Source organism: Marmota marmota, unplaced genomic scaffold (assembly GCF_001458135.2).
Source record: "Marmota marmota marmota unplaced genomic scaffold, marMar, whole genome shotgun sequence".
Lineage (NCBI taxonomy): Eukaryota > Metazoa > Chordata > Mammalia > Rodentia > Sciuridae > Marmota > Marmota marmota.
The window spans coordinates 2,191,543-2,211,368 of NW_025999977.1; the positions used below are offsets into that span (position 1 = coordinate 2,191,543).

A 19,826-nucleotide genomic window follows, 5' to 3' on the forward strand; every position below is an offset into this window, starting at 1 on the left:
TTACATATAGGTTTAAAAGTTTCAAAGAATCTTGATACAAAATCAGTTTATATTCTGGAATTGTTTATAAAAAAGTGTTCTAATTTCAAAAGAAGAAGGAGAATGAGAAAAATAGTTCCATCATCATGAATTTAGACCTGTCTTGTCCCTAAGAATTACTTTTAACCTTGAGACATGTTTTTTTTTTCCTAAACATTTATTCTTTAGTTGTAGGTGGACACAATACCTTTAATTTAGTTTTTATGTGGTGCTGAGGATCGAACCCAGTGCCTCACGCATGCTAGGCAAGCGCTTTTCCTCTGAGCCACAACCCCAACCCCTTGAGACATGGTTTTATGTGTGACATTTAACAGACTCAGGTGCTCACAGTTCACTCTGGGGGAGAGGGAGGGAGCTACACCCTCTCCCAACCTGCTTGGCAAAACTGGGTTTCGGCATCATCTGTGAAGATCAGGCCGAAGTGCGGGGGTATTCTTCCAGACAGAATGACGCAGCCAGCCACAAAAAGGCAAAATTTCACTTAAATGAGGTACCTGGAGTAGCCACAATCATAGGGACAAAGTAGGGCGGTGGCTGCCAGGGCTGGGGGAAGCGGGCATGAGGATTAGTGTTTAATGAGTTCAGAGTTGCAGTTGGGAAAGAGGAAGAATTCTGGAGATAGATGGTGCTGATGGTTGAACAACGATATGAATTTTTTTTGTCTTTTGTTTTACGGGGATTTTTTATTTGTTTGTGAATTTGTTTGATTTTGGCTTTAGAAAAACATCCAGAGAAAGCAGAGGGAAAATAAACCATACAGGTCAGTATAGAAAAGCTTAGGAATTTAAAAAAAAAAAAAAATCCAGGACCCAGTGTCCTGGACCTCGTGCATAGTAAGCATGTGCCCCACCACTGCGCTACACCCCCAGGCCTGTGAATATAGTTAACATCACTGAACTGTATCCTAAAAAGTGGCTAAGATGGGAAATTTTATGTGATGGGCATTTTGCCACAACATTTTGAAAAGTCCAGGGGAGGTGTCCTGGGATCTACCAGCCAATGTCAAGGTGAAGAATATTTCTACCTAGAAAGAGGCAGAAAGCAGGAGGGAGGATGGGAGTTTTTAGACTCCCAGATACAGTGAGAAGGATGGCGGCTTCTGTCCTCATGGAGTGACAGGTCTTACACTCCTCAGAAGTTGCAGAGGACCTTTAGATCCTGCAGGCTGCCTTGAGGAAAAGTCCCTCATTCATCCCACAAATATTCATTGAGGGCTTACTCTGCACAGGACACTCCCTTGACACCCCAGTAGAATACCCATTAAGACAAAGAAAGTGGTAGATATTCAAGTATCCAAAGATAACTAGAGAGCAAGAGCAGCTGAAAGGAGAGAAAACAGACATGGCTTCTGTTGAAGGACAGTCTGCTTCACCTCCTGGCACAGATACCCCAAACCAAAAGGGTAGGTGGATTCTGATACCTGCCACATCACCTGAGGACTCAAGCCTGTGCACCCCCGACCTAGGCGGCTGTCACCCCCCCCCCATTACCAGCAAAGCACTGCTCTTCTTACCCACAAGAATCCCCCATCCTCATCTTTCTAAACCTGCTGGAACCACACCAGACAGGGAAGAAGTGGCCAGGAAGGACAGTGGGCAGTAGATATACTGTCTATAATGGAATGCACTTTGAGAGGGGTAGTCTTTAAACTGAAAGGTCCATTACAGCTGAGGAAGATATTTCTATACCATTTTTGTTGGTCAAATAAAATAAAATTAACTGAGGAAGATACTGGAAACACCTATGACAAAATGTTAATATTTCTAATATGTAAAGAGCACTTGCAATTAATTAAGAAGCAAACAGCCCAAATGGACAAATTAAAAAATAACTCCGGGACTGGGGTTATGGCTCAGCGGTAGGTGCTCACCTCTCACGTGTAAGGCCCTGGGTTCAATCCTCAGCACCACATAAAAATAAATAAATGAAATAAAGTTATTTAATAAATAAATAAATAAATAAAAATAACTCAATGAGAAATAAAAACTAATAGGTAGTGTTGAAATAGCATGAATACTAATTGAACCTCAGGACACTGTGAAAGATGATTTTAAGAAAATGAACCCTCATTGAATCATGTTAAGTGACATAAGCCAGATTCAGAAAGACAGTGTTTTATTTCTTTTTCTCTCATATGTGGAAGCTAGAGGGGAAAAAAAAAAAGAAAAAAGGTATATGTCATTAAGGTAGAAGGAAGACCACTGGGGTAGAGGGAGGAGGGAAGTGTAAGGGGAGGTATTGGGGACTAAAGCCAACCAAATTGTGTTTTCTGCATGTGGGAAAATGCCATAATGATACCCTATATTCTGTAAAATTAATATATGCCAATAAAAAGGAAAGAAAATAAGCCCCAGGCTGGGGATGTAGCTCAGTTGGTAGAGTGCTTGCCTCACGTGCACAAAGCCCTGGGTTCAATCCTCAGCACCACAACAAAAAAAAAAAAAAAAAAAAAAAAAGGAAAGAAAGAAAATAAGCCCCCACAGAGGATGTGAAGAAAAAAAGGACCCTTATCCAATGTTCGTGGGAGTGTACATTTGTGCAAGTCTCTGCAGAATAGCTTAAAGGGTTCTCAAAAAAACTGAAAGTTAAGCCAGGCGCCGTAGCACACACCTGTAATCCCAGCAGCTCGGAAGGCTGAGGCAGGAGGATCGCAAGTTCAAAGCCAGCCTCAGCAAAAGCAAGGTGCTAGGCAACTCAGTCAGACCCTGTCTCCAAATAAAATACAAAATAGGGCTGGGGATGTGGCTCAGTGGTTGAGTGCCCCTGAGTTCAATCTCTGGTACCAGACCCACACACACACAAAAAAAAAAAACACTAAACTAAAAATAGAACTATTGTACGCTCCACCTAGCTCCCTCCTGGATAAATATCCAAAGGAAATGAAGTCAGCATACAAAACATACCTGCATACCCACGTTTAATACAGCAGTATTCACAGCATAGGTACCCATCAACAGATGAGTGAATAAAGAAAATATAGTAGGTATACACATGGAATAATATTCATCTCTTAAAAAGTATGAAATCCTACCATTTTCAGGGAAATGGGAGGACATCATGTTAAGAGGAATAAGGCAGAGGCTGGGGTTGCAGTACAGTGGTAGAGGGTTTGCCTTGCACATGTGAAGCACTGGGTTACATCCTCAGCACCACATAAAAATATATAAATAAATAAATAAATAAATAAATAAAGATACTGTGTCCATCTACAACTAAGAGAGAGAGAGAGAGGGGGAGGAGAGAGAGAGAGAGAGAGAGAGAGAGAGAGAGAGAGAAACCAGACACAGAAAGAGAAGTATTGCATGTTTTTTTCCCTAAATGTGGAAACTAAAAATAAAAAATAAAACAAAAAATGACCTGAAACTAGAGGAGGAACTATTAGAGACTGGGAAGGGGACCAGCAGGGAAGGGGGAGAGGGGACAGAAGGGAAGTTAGACATGATCAGTGCACAATATATGCATGTACAGAAATGCCACAGTGAAATGCATTAATTTGGACAGTTAGTATGTGTTAAAAAAAAAAAAAGAAAGAAAGAAAAGAAGCCCTCATGCTTGACTGGCAGAGGGTAGAGTTGGTACAGACTTCCAAAAGAGCAATTTGGGAAATGCAGCAAAGCCTCGAGCCCATCTATTACCTCGGACACAGCATTCCATTTCTGCTGCTTTACCCAAGGAAAATAATTAATATGCAGGCAAAGATTTAGTCACCAGGACACTCCTCACAGTAGCAGTATAAGAATTGGATAAAATACTTAAAATGTGATGTAACCTGAATATTCATCAATAGGGCATTGAATAATGATTTGCCCATATAATAAAACATTCTTCAGACATTTTAAAAGGTTATGTAGAAGAACTTGTACTGATATAATATTCCCTTTTTTGAGTAAAAATGCAAATATGTGAACATTTGAGGGGGGAAATTCTGGGATGCGATTGCCTCTGGAGAGGAAGGCAGGGGTCTAGGAAATAGTGGTGGAGGGTGGGGCCGACCTCAGGAATATTATTACCTGCGTATTCCATTCAAAGTGCATTCACGAAAGCAGGGTTTCTCCACATTGGTACTGTGAGTATTGGGGGCCAAACAACCTTTGCTGTGCATACTACAGCGACACAGCCACGTCAATATTTATAGCAGCACAATTCACAATAGCTAAACTATGGAGCCAACCTAGATGCCCTTCAGTGGAAAAATGGATAAAAAAAAAACATGGCATATATACACAATGGAATATTACTCAGCAATAAAAGAGAATAAAGTCATGGCATTTGCAGGTAATGGATGGTGTTGGAGAAAACAATGCTAAGTGAAGTTAGCCAATCCCCCCAAAAAACAAATGTCGAATGTTTTCTCTAATATAAGGAGGCTGACTCATAGTTGGGGTAGGGAGGGGGAGCATGGGAGGAATAGACAAATTCTAGATAGGGCAAAGGGATTGGGGGAAAGGGAGTGGGCAGGAGGTTAGCAAGGTTGGCAGAATGTGATAGACATCATTATCCAAAGTACAAGTATGAAGACACGAATTGGTGTCAACATACTTTTTTTACAATCAGACATGAAAAATTGTGCTATATATGTGTAATAAGAATTGTAATGCATTCCACTGTCATTTATTTTTTTAAAAAGTCAATAAAAAAGAAAAAAACAAAACAAAAAACCTTTGCTGTGAGTGTTGCGGAGTTGTTCTGTGCAACCTTTCAGCAGCATCCTTGGCCTCTACCCTTTAGATGTTAGTAACACCCCCACTTCTCCAGTGGCATCTACCAGAAATGTCTCCAGGTGTTTCCAAATGTCACCTCTCACTGAAGAACAGAATTGCTCCCAGCTGAGAACCACCATGTAAAATTATACATTTATATTTTTTGTACTTGTTTATGTGTTAAATTTCATAACTAAAGATTTTTTAAAAGAAAAAAAAAATCTTGAATGAAACATGCCAAACTTTCTACAAATTAATGCGAGTGGCAGGATTTGGGGTCTATTTTACTTTTGCTTCATGTCTTTCTGGAATTTGTCATTTCTTTTTTTTTTCTTTCTTTTTTTTTTTTAGCAGGGAGGGGAGGGGGTACTGGGGATTGAACTCAGGGGCACTCAACCACTGAGCCACATGCCCAGCACTATTTTGCATTTTATTTAGAGACAGGGTCTCACTGAGTTGTTTAGTCCCTCACTTTTGCTGAGACTGGCCTTGAACATGCAATCCTCCTGCCCCAGCCTCCTAGCCACTGGGATTATGGGCATGCACCATTGCGCCCAGCTGGAATTTGCCGTTTCTTATAGTGAATACCTATTATGTTTATTAAAAAAAAAAAAGAAAGCTATTTTCAATATATTAAGTTATGCACTTGTTTTAAAAGTCAGGTTCTGAGAGGCCAGCCAGTGCCCCAACAGCCTACCTGCCCTGACAAGTGAAGAGGAGTATTCTCTAAGGACAGAGGGTTCTATAGGAACCCTCAGGCTCCTGCCCAGGAGACAGAGTGAAAGGAAAAAAGGGAAAGAGGAAGAGAGGCTGGAAAGACAGGAGAGGCCCTGAGGGATGAGTGAGACGGGAAATAGACAGCGACTCCTAGGATCCTGGCCTCAAGGCAGGGGACACAGAGCAGAAATTCACCAAGTGAGGGGCACAGCAGATCTGGCTCCAAAGCACCAGGGATCTGACTCTGTCCTTGGATGCATCCCCAGCACACAGAACACTACCAAGCATGTAGTAGGTGCTCAATAAATAATTTTTCAATGAACCAAATGTATGAGTTAGAAGGATATAATTAGTCACATTACAGAATGGAAAATGTCAAGGCAGAAGAGAGGTACAGATGACCAAATGCTATAGGAAACAAAGCTGCTCACACACACAAATATCCGCCATTGCTAGTTACCCATGGCATTTTTAGTTAACTAATTAATTAATTAATACAAAAACAAAGACACGGCCAGAATTCATGAGTAGCCTCTACCCTGAGTTCCTTAGACAGGGAAGCCAAAGAGTGCTCTCAGAGTCCAGCCTCGGGCAGCTCATCGTCTATTTTGGGAGGCAGGTCCTGAAATTTCATCTGAGGCTGGAATGCCCAGGGAACAACTGCAAGCAAAGCCAGGCCAGCCCGGGCCCATACATTTCAGGCTACATGTTGGAACAAAGCACACAGGGTAGGCTGGCTTCTATGCAAGCAGGTCACTGTCCCCTCTGTGCCACAGGGGGTTGGGCTCAGTGCTTCTAAGCTGACTGTGCATCCAAAATGCTCAGATTCATCAGAAACACCTACACCTGAGTCCCACCCGGAGTGATTTAGCTCCTGGAGAGGGGGAGGGGGCTGGCAACAAATTTTATAAACAGTACCCCATACTGTTCTGGGGTACCACACCTCACCTGAGCTCTGTGAGTTCTGGGTCTGATTCTAATGACTTCCCTCCCTAGGTATCAACTCAGCCCCAAACTCCATCGTGACTACCTGTAGGGGGGGGGCTTATGGGCTTCACCTATCACATCATCTCTGATTCAAATTTTTCTCAAGGTGTGGTTCCACCATGTCCTGCACCACGTACATATCAAATGCTGATTTTTAACTCACCTTCCTAACCTGCTGCATGAGCACCTGTATGGATGGGGCCTCAGAAGCTGGTTTTTCAAACACCCTCCAAGTGATTCTCAAGCATAAACACATCTGGAGGATGGCTGGAGGCTGAGCCAGAGGAGGCACAGACACTGATGATGGCCCACGTGTGCTCAGCACTAGGACATGCCAATGAATAAACAAGGTGTCCTGGCGTCCTGGGGAGGAGCTGAGTACTGAGCACGGGTGGCTGGGGTGAGTGTGCTAGCTGAGCTGATGAGGCAATGCTGCATCCAGAGATGAGACTAGGCAGCCAGGGCGACCCTGGAGACCTCCATGGAGAAGGTGGTAACGCAGCTGATTATGAAAGACAGACTGAACAGTTGGAGAGGTTATGTTCTATTATATTCCAGCTTTCCTAAGGGCTTGTAAATGTAAATAATAAGGCTTTTTAAAATGCAGGGAATACAGATTTGGGGAAGACCGGAAGTTGTACCTGTTCAGGGTTCCATGGACAGGGGCAACAACCAAAGGGGGCCTCAACAGATTTAGTTACCTGCCTGACTCAAGGGCAGTACCCACTCAAGAGTTGGTACTTCCCTGGGGCGACCACTGACATGAACAAATCATGTGACTTCCCTGGCTTTCTATTTTCTCATCTGCAGAATGGGCGTGACAGTTGCCACCCCAGGACTGCTGCAGAAACAGGGAAAGAGCTATGAAAACAGATCCAATGGGGTTTCAATGCAAATGTGAGTCCTAGGCTGATGTGGTCCCAGGGGCTCAGTGTCCTTAGGGAATTTCTTTTCCTCACAACTATGGGCCCACAATTTGTGTGTGTGTGTGTGTTTGTGTGCGTGTGCACACATTCACACAGGAAATTGAACTAAGGGCCTTGCACATGCCAGATGAGTGCTCTACCACTGAGCTGCACCCCCAGCCCTGTCCCACAATTTCTATATAGTCAAGCCTAGACAGTATTTATGGTCGAGGAGAACACAGGACCTTGCTTTGAATTTGCTCTGGCATAGTGAACACCCTGGTCTGTCACTGATGGATGAAAATGGCTACATTGTCTAGAATGCTTCCAATCACACTTTTCAAGAGGAAAAATGTAAAATGTCCCATAACAGAGAATAAAAACTACACCTAGAACTCACTTTGCTAAATGGTGTCTTTCATCTATCATTATTATTTGGAGGCTACTTAGGGGTACAGAGGAGAAAATGGGTCAGAACTGTAGAGCCCCCTGGGTGCTCCCACTGATTTCAACCCTCATGAAAAGCCCTGACCCTGTCCTCTCTCCATTTGACTATTTTTGTGATACACATATTTTCAATTCCACAAAGCCAGAAAGTATGACTCCGAGCTAAGAGGAAGCCCTCTCTCCTTATTTATCTTTCTCTGCAGAGCAGGGGTCCTGACTCACAGCTATTGTTCCTTCTCTCAAATTTGACAGATCCTTCCTCTTCCTTTTCCCCTCCTGAGACACCCTCCCGTGGGAGTATCTGCCTGAAGTGAGGGTAAAGGAGCTGGAAAGAAAGGAAGGGAGTGATTCCTTCTCTGTCCCAGAGACCCTCTCTGGTCAAAGCCTATAGGGGATTAGCTCCTTGAATCTGGGAAAACATCCTAGACACTCCTCAAAAGGCCATATCCATCCTATTCTGTTTCTCTTCCTCCTGGTTGATAGATGGCTGACTGGATATGGCCAGCATTCAATAAAGATACCTGAGTAAACGAATGAATGAATGAAATGCGTAACTTTCAAAGCACACTGTGCCCAGTTAAGTGGCTGAGTCCTATCTTCTTTCTGCACCCATCTTCCAACTCAGACCCTTAAGAACTTCGACTTTATTCCTTCTGAGTATTGTCTTAAAAGAGTGATAACCTTTGACATTTTATGACACTTTCGATTTTCCATAATTTCAAAGTCTTGTGGCATTTACTGTGCCGCTTCATCCTAGTCAATTTCAGGCTGGGATTTCTGACCCGGATGACAGAGGAACAAAGTTTGTCCTGGATTAGGGTTAGCACCTGTGCCGGGACCCTAGACTCAGCAGTGGGTTCAGGGTATAGTGGTGCCCAAGCGTAGAAGCGGCGGCCACCGGGCTCTCACCTCGGAAAGTCAGGCTGGCGATAGGGTCGCTACGCCCATCCTTCTTCACATTGGGTAGGTTGCTGGCCCTCACCAGCAAGCAGCACAGCATGGCTCAGCAGCCCCGGGCGCGCAGAGGCGCACGGACCGAGCGGGAGCGCGAACGCAGGATCCAGGCACCCACCAAGCAAACGGTCTGCTCCCGGGGAAAACGCGCCGAAAAGGAGCTGTCGCCTTCGCTTCGTCTCGGTGGAAAAGTGGCCAACCCCTGGTGAAAAGCCTCGGGAGGACACCGGACACCCGCTGGGCGGATCCTCCCCTCCGGCCCTTGCCCAGATCCGCCCTGCGGGCGGTGGGCGGAGCGGGGCAGGGGTCGATCTCACCGCGAGGGTCCCCGCCCACGGCGGGAATAGGAGCACAGCTGGCTGGAGGCGCACCGCTCGGCCACAGAGCGCAATTCGGCGCAGCAGCACGGTTGCGCCAGCCCTCCAACGCCCAGGGTTCCACCCACCCAGACCTCGAGGGCCGCTGGGCCGCTTGGAGAGTGGGTGGGAACCTGGACTGAGTGCGGGCGGGAGGGTGCGGAATCGGCAGCCGGGACGCGAGTGATCCACGGGAACAGCAAGTTGGATAGAACGCTGAAGGAGGCGTCTGCGCAGCGGCGAGCGCGGGCCGCCCCGGAGAGCGTAGCCCGGAGCCTCGGCCCGGGCGCAGCTTGCAGCTCCCACCTGCCTCATCCCCCGCGCTCGCCAGCCGACCCTCTCCCCTCCAGCGGGTTACCCCGGCGACTGTTCTGATGGCTGGAAACCGGCGCTAGAAGAAGACCCCGAAGTTCCAGCCCCTGCGAACACGCCTCGGAGTTTTCTCCGTGACAATCTAGAGTCGCTGGTCTCCCCGAGTCGGAGGTCAGTGTTCACTTCGCAGTGCGATTGCTGGAGTCCAGGACTCCATCTCCAGTTCCCCACCCCCAACAATCTACGCCCTCTACCCCACCGGAGGGAAAGTTGCTTATGACGTGAGCCCTGAGGGGTGACCCTCGTTAGCACACTTTCACCTGATGTCTTGTTCCTTTCCAGCTTATCAACTTCTTGACCACAGGGCCCCGGCTTCTCACCTCTGTATATCCCAACACTTCAGCACCTACACAGGTCAGGGCAGTCTGTTTTCTCCCACTTCCCAAGTACTCACCTCCTTACTCAACCTAAATTTGGTGACTAGTTATCAGCATCATTTGGCTGAGCAAAATCGCAATTCCCTCCCCTCCCCGCTTATTTTGAGGGATACAGCATTTTCATAGGGCCGAGCTATAACCCCGTGGAATCCAACCCTGCCTTCTCCACACCCGCACCCTAAATGCTAAATGTGTTGGAGAATAATGAGGCAGACTTGACTGGTGTCACTTGATAGTCATGATCCCAAACTCAAGTAGACCCATGTTGCTGCGGGCAATCACACTCCATTTCCCTAAGCCCAACAGCCTCCCTCTCTCATAGACAGCTGTTTTATAGCAATTTTTTCTCTCCCCAAACCTACAACAGCCAATCATACATCCCCACCTTCAGTTTGCTTATTTACTCAACAGAGAATGTCCTTAGGCTCTTTCTTCTGACCCGCAACAGCATCTATCCCCAAATCCTTCAGTTTCTCTTAAGATTTTTTTTTTTTTTTTTTTTTTTTTTTTTTTTTGTACTGGGGATTGAATCCAGGGGCCTTAACTACTGAGCCAAATCCCAAGACCATTTAAAAAAAAAATTTTTTTTTAGTTGTAGATAGACAGCATACCTTAATTTTATTATTTTTATGTGGTACTGAGGATCAAACCCAGTGCCTCCTGTGTGGGAGGCAGGAACTCTGCCACTGAGCTACAGCCCCAGCGCCCCCCCCCAGACCTTTTTTTTATATTTCATTTTGATAGAGGATCTTGGCAAGTTTATTAAGATCTTGATAAGTTACTGAGACTGGCTTTGAACTCGAGATTCTCCTGCCTCAGCCTCCTGAGTCCCTGGGGTTAAAAGCCTTGGACACTGCTCCCAGCTCTCTTACATTCTCATAAATGAACTTAAGACCAATGAGGACCAATAGAGCTCATCCCCACTCACTCTCAGTGACAAGGCTCTGGCAATCCTACCCACCCCCTAAATACCAAGTTTTCTCTGTCTACTGGATCATTATTATGTTACTGCTTTTAATAAACACCCTGTTGACCTCACAACTCCTTTAGCTACCACTAATTTCTCTCTCTCTCTCTCTCTCTCTCTCTCGCGCGCGCGCGCTCTCTCTCTGTGTGTGTGTGTGTGTGTGTGTGTGTATGTGTTGAACTCAGGGCCTCAAGCACACTGAGCTACACCCTCCTCTACCACTTTGCTACACTCCCCCCCCACACATTCCCCACCATGCCCCCCCCTCTCAAATCCTTTATCACTTTGTTTATCTTTTTTAGTGGTGCTGGGCTCTAACTCAGAGGTTTATTCATTCCAGGCATGTGTCCTACCACTGAAATGTAACCCCAGCCCATTTTTATCACTTTATTCTTCTTTCATCATACCAGTCACCTCCTGAAGGTGTGGGAAATCACAGTGCTTTGGTATTCACAAAGGGGCGAATGCAAAGGTATATCAGCAATTTTTATTTCTGGTGGGCCTTTCTTCAAGACAACTTCATGACCTTCCCCATGGCAAAGCCTTTCACTGTGATCCCAAAACAGAATCTTCTTCTGATCCAGTATAGATTCCACACGCTTCTGCTTGCTTCAGATTCACATTCCTGAATTCCATACTTTCTTTCCAAGGGATGACATAACATGTTGGGATAATCTCTTGCTTTGATGAAAACCATAACAAATGGATTTCATCATACCTTGCTGAGAAGCAGGACTCTCACTGTTTGAATCCCAAGTCACAGAACAACTGGAAATGCAGCCTTCCTCTAATCTGCCATCTTGAATCTCTCCCCACATTGTTCTCTTTTTGCAACATCCTTTGGAAGATATCCACACTTTGTCTCCACTCTTTCTCTTTTAATCTATCTAGAAAGAACCACCTAGCCACCAAAACTACAAATTCTATTAACTTTACTACTGCAAAATATGTCCAAAGGCGGGTGGACAGAAGAAAGGAAAAGAAAAAAAAACATTTAAAAGAAAGAATAAAGCCGTACTTGTTAGCACGCACCCAGCAACTCAGGAGGCTGAGGCAGGAGGATTGCGCGTTCCAGGCCAGCCTCAGTAGTCTTGTGAGAATCTGTCTGAGAATAAAAAATAAAAAGGGCTGGGGTGTAGTTCAGTGGTAAAGCACCCCTGAGTTCAAACCCCAGTACCAGAAAGGAAAAAAAAAAAGTAAAAATTCTATGTCCAAAATCCCACCATCTACATTCTCCATTGTGACTACCCTGGTTGAAGCCAGTGTCTGAGTCATAGCAGTAGATTTCCTGCTCCTGCCCTAGGTCCCCACCACAGGCTTTTCTTTATCCAGTCAGCGCCACCTGGTGTCACTCCTTCACTCAAAGACATTCAATGGCTCCCTCAGAATAAAACTCAGACCTGATGACCTTCAAACCCCCGCCTGACTTCACTGGCCTTTAGTCTTGCCTTCTTCAAGCAATTTAGCCGCCTAGCTACTCCTCAGGGAGAGAAGAGAACACCTTCTCTTCTGGATCTCTGCCAGCTGTTCTTCTGACTGTGATGCTCTCCCATCCCTTCCTCAGGTAGCCACTGTCAGGAAACCTTCTGTGGCCACTCAATGTAAGACTACAACCCTCTCTTTTCCTCTCCCTTTCAAAATTTTTAAACACCAGTCACTAGGTATGTATATATCTTATTTCTTTTCCATCTTTCCTATTAGAATATTTGTTCAAAGAAGTCAGAGATTGCTGGATGCAGTGGCGCACACCTGTAATCCCAGCCAGCGGCTCGGGAGGCTCAGAGAGGAGGATCACAAGTTCAAAGCCAGCCTCAGCAAAATCGAGGCACTAAGCAACTCAGTGAGACCTGTCTCTAAATAAAATGCAAAATAGGGCTGGGGATGTGGCTCAGTGGTCAAGTGCCCCTAAGTTTAATCCCCAGTATGCCGCCCAAAAGAGAGATTTTCATCTGTTTGTTCGAGGCTGCCTCCTCGGCTCCAGAACCAGCACAAAGTGGTCTCTCCATAAATATTTCCAAATGGTTGACTGAGAGAATAAGTGAATCCCACACCCATCATCACTCACCCTTGCTGGAACAGTGCTGAGCCAGGCCAATATATCCCTGCCCTCAGGATGCTCACCATCAGGGGATACAGACAACAGATAGCAACAACCAGATCTAAAGGCACAGTGGGAAGTGCTCTCAAGAAGCAGGAAGCCCAAAGGAGCCAGCAACTCGCCATGGGATGAAGCATGGTTATGGAGGGACTGTCTAGAGCTGCCCCCTCTCCAGAATCTTCTCTAGCTATTTGGACCCTACCCTCCTCCTCCTGACTCTACCCCTCTCACTCACCCTCAAGATGTAGTGAACACTTGGTTCCTTCCCAACATCCAGCCCCTTCCTCCCTCCTAGCAGAACCTGGCTGTGCATATGCCCATTTCCAGCTCCAGGGTGGATCTTGCCCTATCTGAGTCCAACTCCTGACAATGGCTATTGGTTAAACAGTGGACATGCACCCGATTTTTGTTCCCCTGAAAGGAGAAGCTTCTATGCTATGAATGGAGAAGCCCAACTCCCTCTCCTGCTTCATGAGAATAACGAAGCACGTAGATCCACTTGCCAACCAGCCTCTGGGATGTAGCAGGGACCAAAGACCAGAGAGAAAAGTGAAGTCTGCTTAGGTCCAGGGAGATGCTGTGGATCATCTATACCCAAAGCTCATCTGTCTCTGGTGAGTCAATTAGGTGCATTGATCAAAAGACAATTTATCATTAAAGTCTATTTGAGTCAAGAATTTCAGTCATGTGCAACCCAAGTCATTCTTCCTGATTCCCATGACTTTGGTACCACTTGGGTGCCCACAGCCTTCAGACGCCCCCATCAGGTCTACCACTCTCCTCTTCTGCCCAGGTTACTGCAGGTGACCCCTAACTGGCCACAGTCACTCTGGCAATACACACACATACACACACACACACACACACACTTTAGTCAGTTAATCGTAAAACAAATAGGATCAGATCACTGCCTTACCTAAAACTCCTCAAAGCCCTCCTATGCTCTTGGAATATCCCAGATTCCTTTCCTCTGCCCAGACGGTAAGGCCATTCAGCCCCTGACCCTGAACGCTAGCTCCAGGGAATTCTCAGTTTTTAGGACATGCCGAGCTCCCTTCTATCTCTGAGGTGGGCTGTCCCCTCTGTTTGCAGCTGCCTGTGCTGCTCTCTCTCTGCAGGGCCACCCCCATCTATATCCCTTGGGCCGCATTTCAAATATTGCTTCCCCAGAGAAGCAGTCCCTGGCCTCCTGATATAGGCTGGGTCCTTTGGCAAATAACTACCTGCTAGTGCTTTTCCTTCTTAGCACCATCACAACTGTACAGAGTGCCTACTTGTGTGATTGTTGAATGTCTAGCTAGGCCGTGGAGTGGTGAATGAGGGCGGAGACAGAGGCTTGGTGGCCCAGGTATCCCTGTTGTGCAGGTCAAGGCTGGCCTGGAGTGGATGTGATGGACATTGCATGTGGCTCTGGGAATGGTTCCACTCCATGATCTGGCTAAGCCAGTGGTTCTCAGAGAACAGTACCACCCTCTAGAGGAAATTTTAGATATTGTGAAATTTTCTTTTTAAATTATCACATTGATTCCTGTCTCCCCATCCTATCCCATCCACATCCACACCCCAGGCCCCTCGCGCAGAACATCGGCAGGGGATATATCTAATATTTCCAGAGGAACATTCCAAGGGATTTCAACAAACTCTTGGCTTATGTCCAAGGAACGGGGGCTCCACACACCTCTGCAAAACAGAAAAGTGGCACCTAGAGACCTGAGCCCTGGGTATTTCCAAAGGCCTCTTTCCCATCCTAATCTCCAACTTCCCAGTTTGGCCCTTCCTATTCACTGCCCAGGAATTCTCTCTAAACAGAGAGTTTTTCCCTTGCAGGCTTCAAACTGGCGCCTACGAACTTAATGGGACTTCTTCCCAAGGGACTTGTATCAGTAATGAACAGTGTGTTTGAGTTCTCAACTTGCCCCTCGATATCTGTCCTCCTCTTCTTCTATAGACATTTTCCAGAATATTTTACCTGGCATAGGGCCACTCAAATAGAAAGACTAATTTCCCAGCTTCTTCTGCAACTAGATAGGACTATGAGACTGAATGATGACCAATAGGATCTGAGCAGGAGGGACGTGAATATAACTGCCTTACAAAGCAAGGACATGTCTCCCCAACCCCTTTTCCCTCTGGATGGAATGTGAACCATGGTGGTGAGCCATCCGGGACTAAGTTGTCAGGAGGACCCCTGGGGATTGCAGGGCAACAAGGCAGGAGGATCTTGGATCCCGGACAGCCGGATGGACCAGAATCTTACCAGCCAGGATGACGTGCATCTCAGTTACTACAGGAGTGAGGGGACTATCCTGTTTATCCCACCATTACTTAGGATTCCATACCCAACAGCCAGGTCTGCATCCCACTTAAGACTGTGGACGAGAGCAGCTCCTCAGATCCCAGGCTGCTCCAGCCCTGCTAGGAAAGTGACAGGCCAGTTTAGGAGCCATCATCTGGCTGGAACAGGACCTGTTTACTTCAATTCCCAGGGCTGACAGAGGTAAGGAGGGATCAGATTAAAGTTCCTCCATTAGCCCCGTCAGTGTAGTTACCGACAAGGGCCAACTGATACACCAAAGGAGAAGACTTCGGAGACTGCCATTGGTGCCCCTCAAAATACCAGCCTACAGATGTGTCATCTTGGACCTATACAATGTTTTATAACAAACTCCTGCCTTAATTAAGCTTTAGGGGATTTTCCATATAAATTTCAATTTACAGCTTGTCTTGAGAAATCAGAGAAGCTGGCAGGTGGACCCCCAAATTTCTGCCTAACACTGATAATCTGGCACCTGTGAACACGGGGTTGGGGAGGGGTAGGGTGCACACTTGCCCCCACTTACTCAATAGGCACATTTGGTTTTCCCTCTGGCCTCATCTTCTCCGTTGCACCACCTACCAAGATCCCAGAGACACCTGAGTTTGTGAGCCCTGTCCTCTCTGTCATCTATTAGTGGCTTTACCTCCCTGATCATGGAAGAAGGTTGGAAGAAGAAGAGCTCACTGCCTCTGATCACTTTCTTCTAATATTGTGGGGGGCTTTGTTTCATCCCAAGGCCAAGGTGTGTACAGGATTCCTTTAGAGCACATTTGCAATATCAAAATCTTCCAGAAATATGAATTTCCCACTGCTTCCTTCCCTCTCCCCTCCCTTTCAATTAAGGATGTGTCACACGGATATCACGATGCAACCAGTGGAGATTGACAGGCACCTGTGTGTCCACTGAGAGCGTAAAATGCACACACAGTCCTGATTTCAGCTACAGTCACTATTGTGTGACTGCCAGGAAAGAGCTTGCCCAGAAGGGAAATGATCCTGGGCCTCCAGCCCAGTTCACCTTGCCCTTGCAGTGTGACCTGAGGCATGTGATTCACCTTTCAGAGTAGGTTTAGGCTTCTGTGAAAGCAAGAAGATAACACTTCACATAGCTGTTGGGAGGACTGAGCAAAACACCAGTGCCTTTTGCACGGTGCCCAAGCAGCATATATGTGACAGGTGTCAGCGCCCTCCCTGCTAGCATGTCCTGACAATGAATAAATGTGGAAAGAGGAACATGCAGGGAGCAAGGAAGACAGGAGAGAAGACCCTGGAGCCAGACTGTTTGGGCTTGAATCCGAACTCCACTACTTAGCAGCATATAACCTCAAGCAAGTTATTTAACCTCTTCGTGCCTCCGTTTTCCTATCTGTGAAATGGGGGTGATGACAGCTGCTACCATATATGCTTGCTAGGGGGATGAAATGAGGTTGATGTAAATGTGTCTAAGTGCCTGTTACCAATTTGAAGTGGACTATGATGTAGCTCATGTTAAATGTTCTATTTAGAAGAGTGTCTGGCACTTCATAAGCACAGGATCAGTTCAACAGGTCTCTTTCATAGGATTGTTATGAGCTTTCAAAAACCAGCCTCTGAACATGGCATCTTGTGCATAATAAATGTCCATTCCCTCTCCTTGTGAGGAAGACTTATTTTAAAAATCGGGATCCTTCACCTTTTGTCTCCCAGTACCCACCCCCATAGCCCTGCATCCCCCCTGCTTCAACTCTGTCCCATGCTGGGGACCCAGAGCACTGCCCTCCCTGGCTGACTCAGTCGGGGCACTCCGGGTGTGGGCAGTGCGTGGTACGCATTCCAAAGCACTTTCTAATCTATGAGCCATGGATGTTGAGAACAACAAAGGGCACTGCCAGGCTGGGGGTACTCTGGTCACTGTGTGACCTAGGCTAGGCCTCTGTACTTCTCTGGGCCAAATTCTTACCTTTAAAGGGGGATTCTATCCTTGCCCTTCAGCCTCACAGAGCTGCTATAAGAAAGAAGTGAAATTATGCTTACACAGAGGAGCTATGACGTGTCATTATGGGATGTTAAAATCATGTAGCCGGCGGAGGAGGGGCTTTATAGGACAAAAACATAGTGTGGGAAGCCAGATCCCCAACAGCTGGTGAGGGTTACTTCTCAGAAGGGAGTTTTGCTTTCATCTTGTGTCCCAGACCAGAGCCTCTGTGCAATCATTCACTAACCTGGCCCTGGCCTGGAGAAGGAGGGAGAGCGGGCCTGCATGCGCAAGGAGGCCAAATTTGGACTTGGGTTTGGAGCTTGGCTAATGCAGGAGGTGGAATGTGGCCAGGGATGGGGGAGGGGAAGGACTGCATTCCCCACAGCCCGGTGTTGACACTGGTCACTGCAAACCAGGGTTCATTCAGACCAAGGGGATCATCATGGACAATATACCTGCTTTCCCTCCAGCTAGCTCTGGGCTCTAGGGAGGGGAAGCCCACTCAGAGGAACCAGACAGGGCAAAGGGCAGCCTTCAGAGGTGGGGCAGGGGAGGGATGTGTAAATATGGGGATGGAGGAAGGGGAGACTGCTCCTCAGACAGGCCCTGGGGGCTGAAATAATGACCAGAGAGAAGCCACACCAACAGTACTTCCTGTGGGTAAAGCACTTCTGGGGTTAGGAAATGCTTCCCTCGCTATTTCTCCTTTCCTCTCTCATACTAGAGTTCGATCTAGGGTGAGAGACACAGGGAGAGATAGGAGGCTGGTGTATTGAATGGGAGGATGTGGCTCAGGCCAAGTGGACACTAGAGACAAAGCCCCTGAGACCGAGACGGGCTATGGATGAGAGTGTATGTTGGGCACTGCACAGCTGTGGAGAGGCCCTTCCCATTCAGCCTTGCACTTGGATTACTGAATGGGGCAGGGGTGCTGCAAGAGAGGGCAGCTGCTTAATGCACAGCGGTCTTTCTCTCCTACAAGAAGATCCTCCCTCTCCTCAGCCAGGAGTTTACAGTGTGAATAGTGTCCCCTGAAGTTGTGCAACATGGAGCCGGGAGCCATCAGCCAGGCAGTTGAACCAGGCCACTGGCCTGCCCGGAACTGAGGATGCAGAGAGGAAGTACGAACCCCCCACCCCCACCCCCACACACATACTGACACCACTATCCTCCTGACTGGAAACACCTTGCTAAAGCTAGTTTCCGGAGGCTGATGTGGAAAACTGTTTGAGAGCAGGTCAAAGAGCATGTTAGGGAAAAATACAGCTAGACAGCCCCCCACCCCAGGCTCCTCTGGTACATGCTGCTTTCCAAGCCACAGAACCCTTCAGCAATTCCCAGCTCTACCCTGGCCCAACAAGGTCAGAAGACCCGAATCGCATCGCCAGCAGTGGAGTGCCTGAGACAGCACATCTGTGTGTGCTAGGATGGACAAGTCTGCATTCTTGGGGCCTCTACTCCTTGGAGTATGTGGGATGTCCCATGAGCTCCAAGCTGTGCACCAAATATGTGTACACTGACATCTAGGAACAAGTGTACCTCTGAGCGGGAAATGGAAAGGGAATGTCTGTGCTGAAGGCCCAGGGATCAGCTGATGCTATAACAACTTATTATTATTATTATTATTATTATTATTATTATTATTTTAGTTGTAGATGGACATATACCTTTGTTCTATTTATTTTTATTTATATGTGGTGCTAAGGATGGAGCCCAGTGCCTCACACATGCTAGGCAGGCACTCTATCACAGAGCCACGCCCCTAGCCCCTGATGCTATTTCTAGGGCCTGGGATGCAGGTAGATTGCAAGTCAGACCTCTGGGGAGAAGGGGGCGTGGCAGGTGATGGAGGCTGAGAAGGGAACCCACAGAGTGGGTCAGGAGACTGGCTTAAACTCTAGCCCCCCTGGTCCTTCACTATGACACCAATCCCAAAGGCCCAGCTGTGTAGATTCCAGCCCTGGCTTGTCCCCGAGGAAGTCCTGGGGAAGCAGACAGGATGGAGCCCTCACTTACTGGAGGAAAAAACTCCAGATACAACCCTATGAAGACCTTCTTATGGGAGGTCCCAATCTTGTTGAGGAGCAGGCTGCATTGCTCAAGGTGGCCCCAATCTGATAATGGACACCAGATAACACCCAGACAATGTACCTGTCTGCTGGGGAGGGTTGGGGGTAGACAGAAAGTCCCTAAAGATTGGTGCTGGCGGACAGCTGTACCCAGTTGCTATATTTCTTCCATCCTGTGCCCAAAGCAAGAATAGGATTCCTGGAGAGGTGGGCGTGCCTCTGCCCCCAGCGGCCGCAAATCAGCTCAGCTCAGACTCTGGTAGTGAGCAAGGGGTGAGGAGAGAAGCCAGGCCTGGGGCTGGAAGAGCTGGGTTATAAATAGGTCTGAGAGCAGGCCTTCCGGGAGAGGATCCCAGGGGAGCCCTGCGACACCGTGCTTTGCTACCCACAGTGCGGAAAGACACATTTCAAGAGTCCAGAAGAAGTGAAATGAGAGATGCTGCCTCAGGGCCAGGCCCCAGAAAGCGCTGCTCAGCCATCTCTCTCTCTCTCTCTCTCTCTCTCTCTCTCTCTCTCTCTGGGGGGGACTCAGGATTGAACCCAGGGGCATTTAACTACGGAGCC

At 47.2% G+C, this 19,826-nt stretch overlaps 1 protein-coding gene and 1 long non-coding RNA gene across 23 annotated transcripts in view; one reads left to right on the forward strand and one right to left on the reverse strand.

Moving 5' to 3' along the window:
* Dysf (dysferlin) overlaps positions 1-19,826 on the reverse strand; it is a 208,332-nt gene that overhangs the window by 186,833 nt on the left and 1,673 nt on the right. For 8 of the 22 annotated variants that reach the window (XM_015479533.2, XM_015479529.2, XM_015479531.2 and 5 more), the window contains exon 1: positions 8,705-9,159. The exons of 9 other annotated variants lie outside the window; for them this stretch is intronic. In XM_015479533.2, the coding sequence (XP_015335019.1) occupies positions 8,705-8,795 (91 nt within the window). In that variant the 5' untranslated portion in view covers positions 8,796-9,159. Of the gene's footprint in view, positions 1-8,704; positions 9,171-19,826 lie in introns of those variants that run through there. 5 more of the 22 variants (XM_048804128.1, XM_048804126.1, XM_048804127.1 and 2 more) reach the window with 2 other exon arrangements.
* On the forward strand, positions 9,146-13,590 carry LOC125617143. Its single transcript, XR_007348014.1, has 2 exons — positions 9,146-9,588; positions 12,523-13,590. It is a non-coding gene; the product is annotated as an uncharacterized LOC125617143 (long non-coding RNA).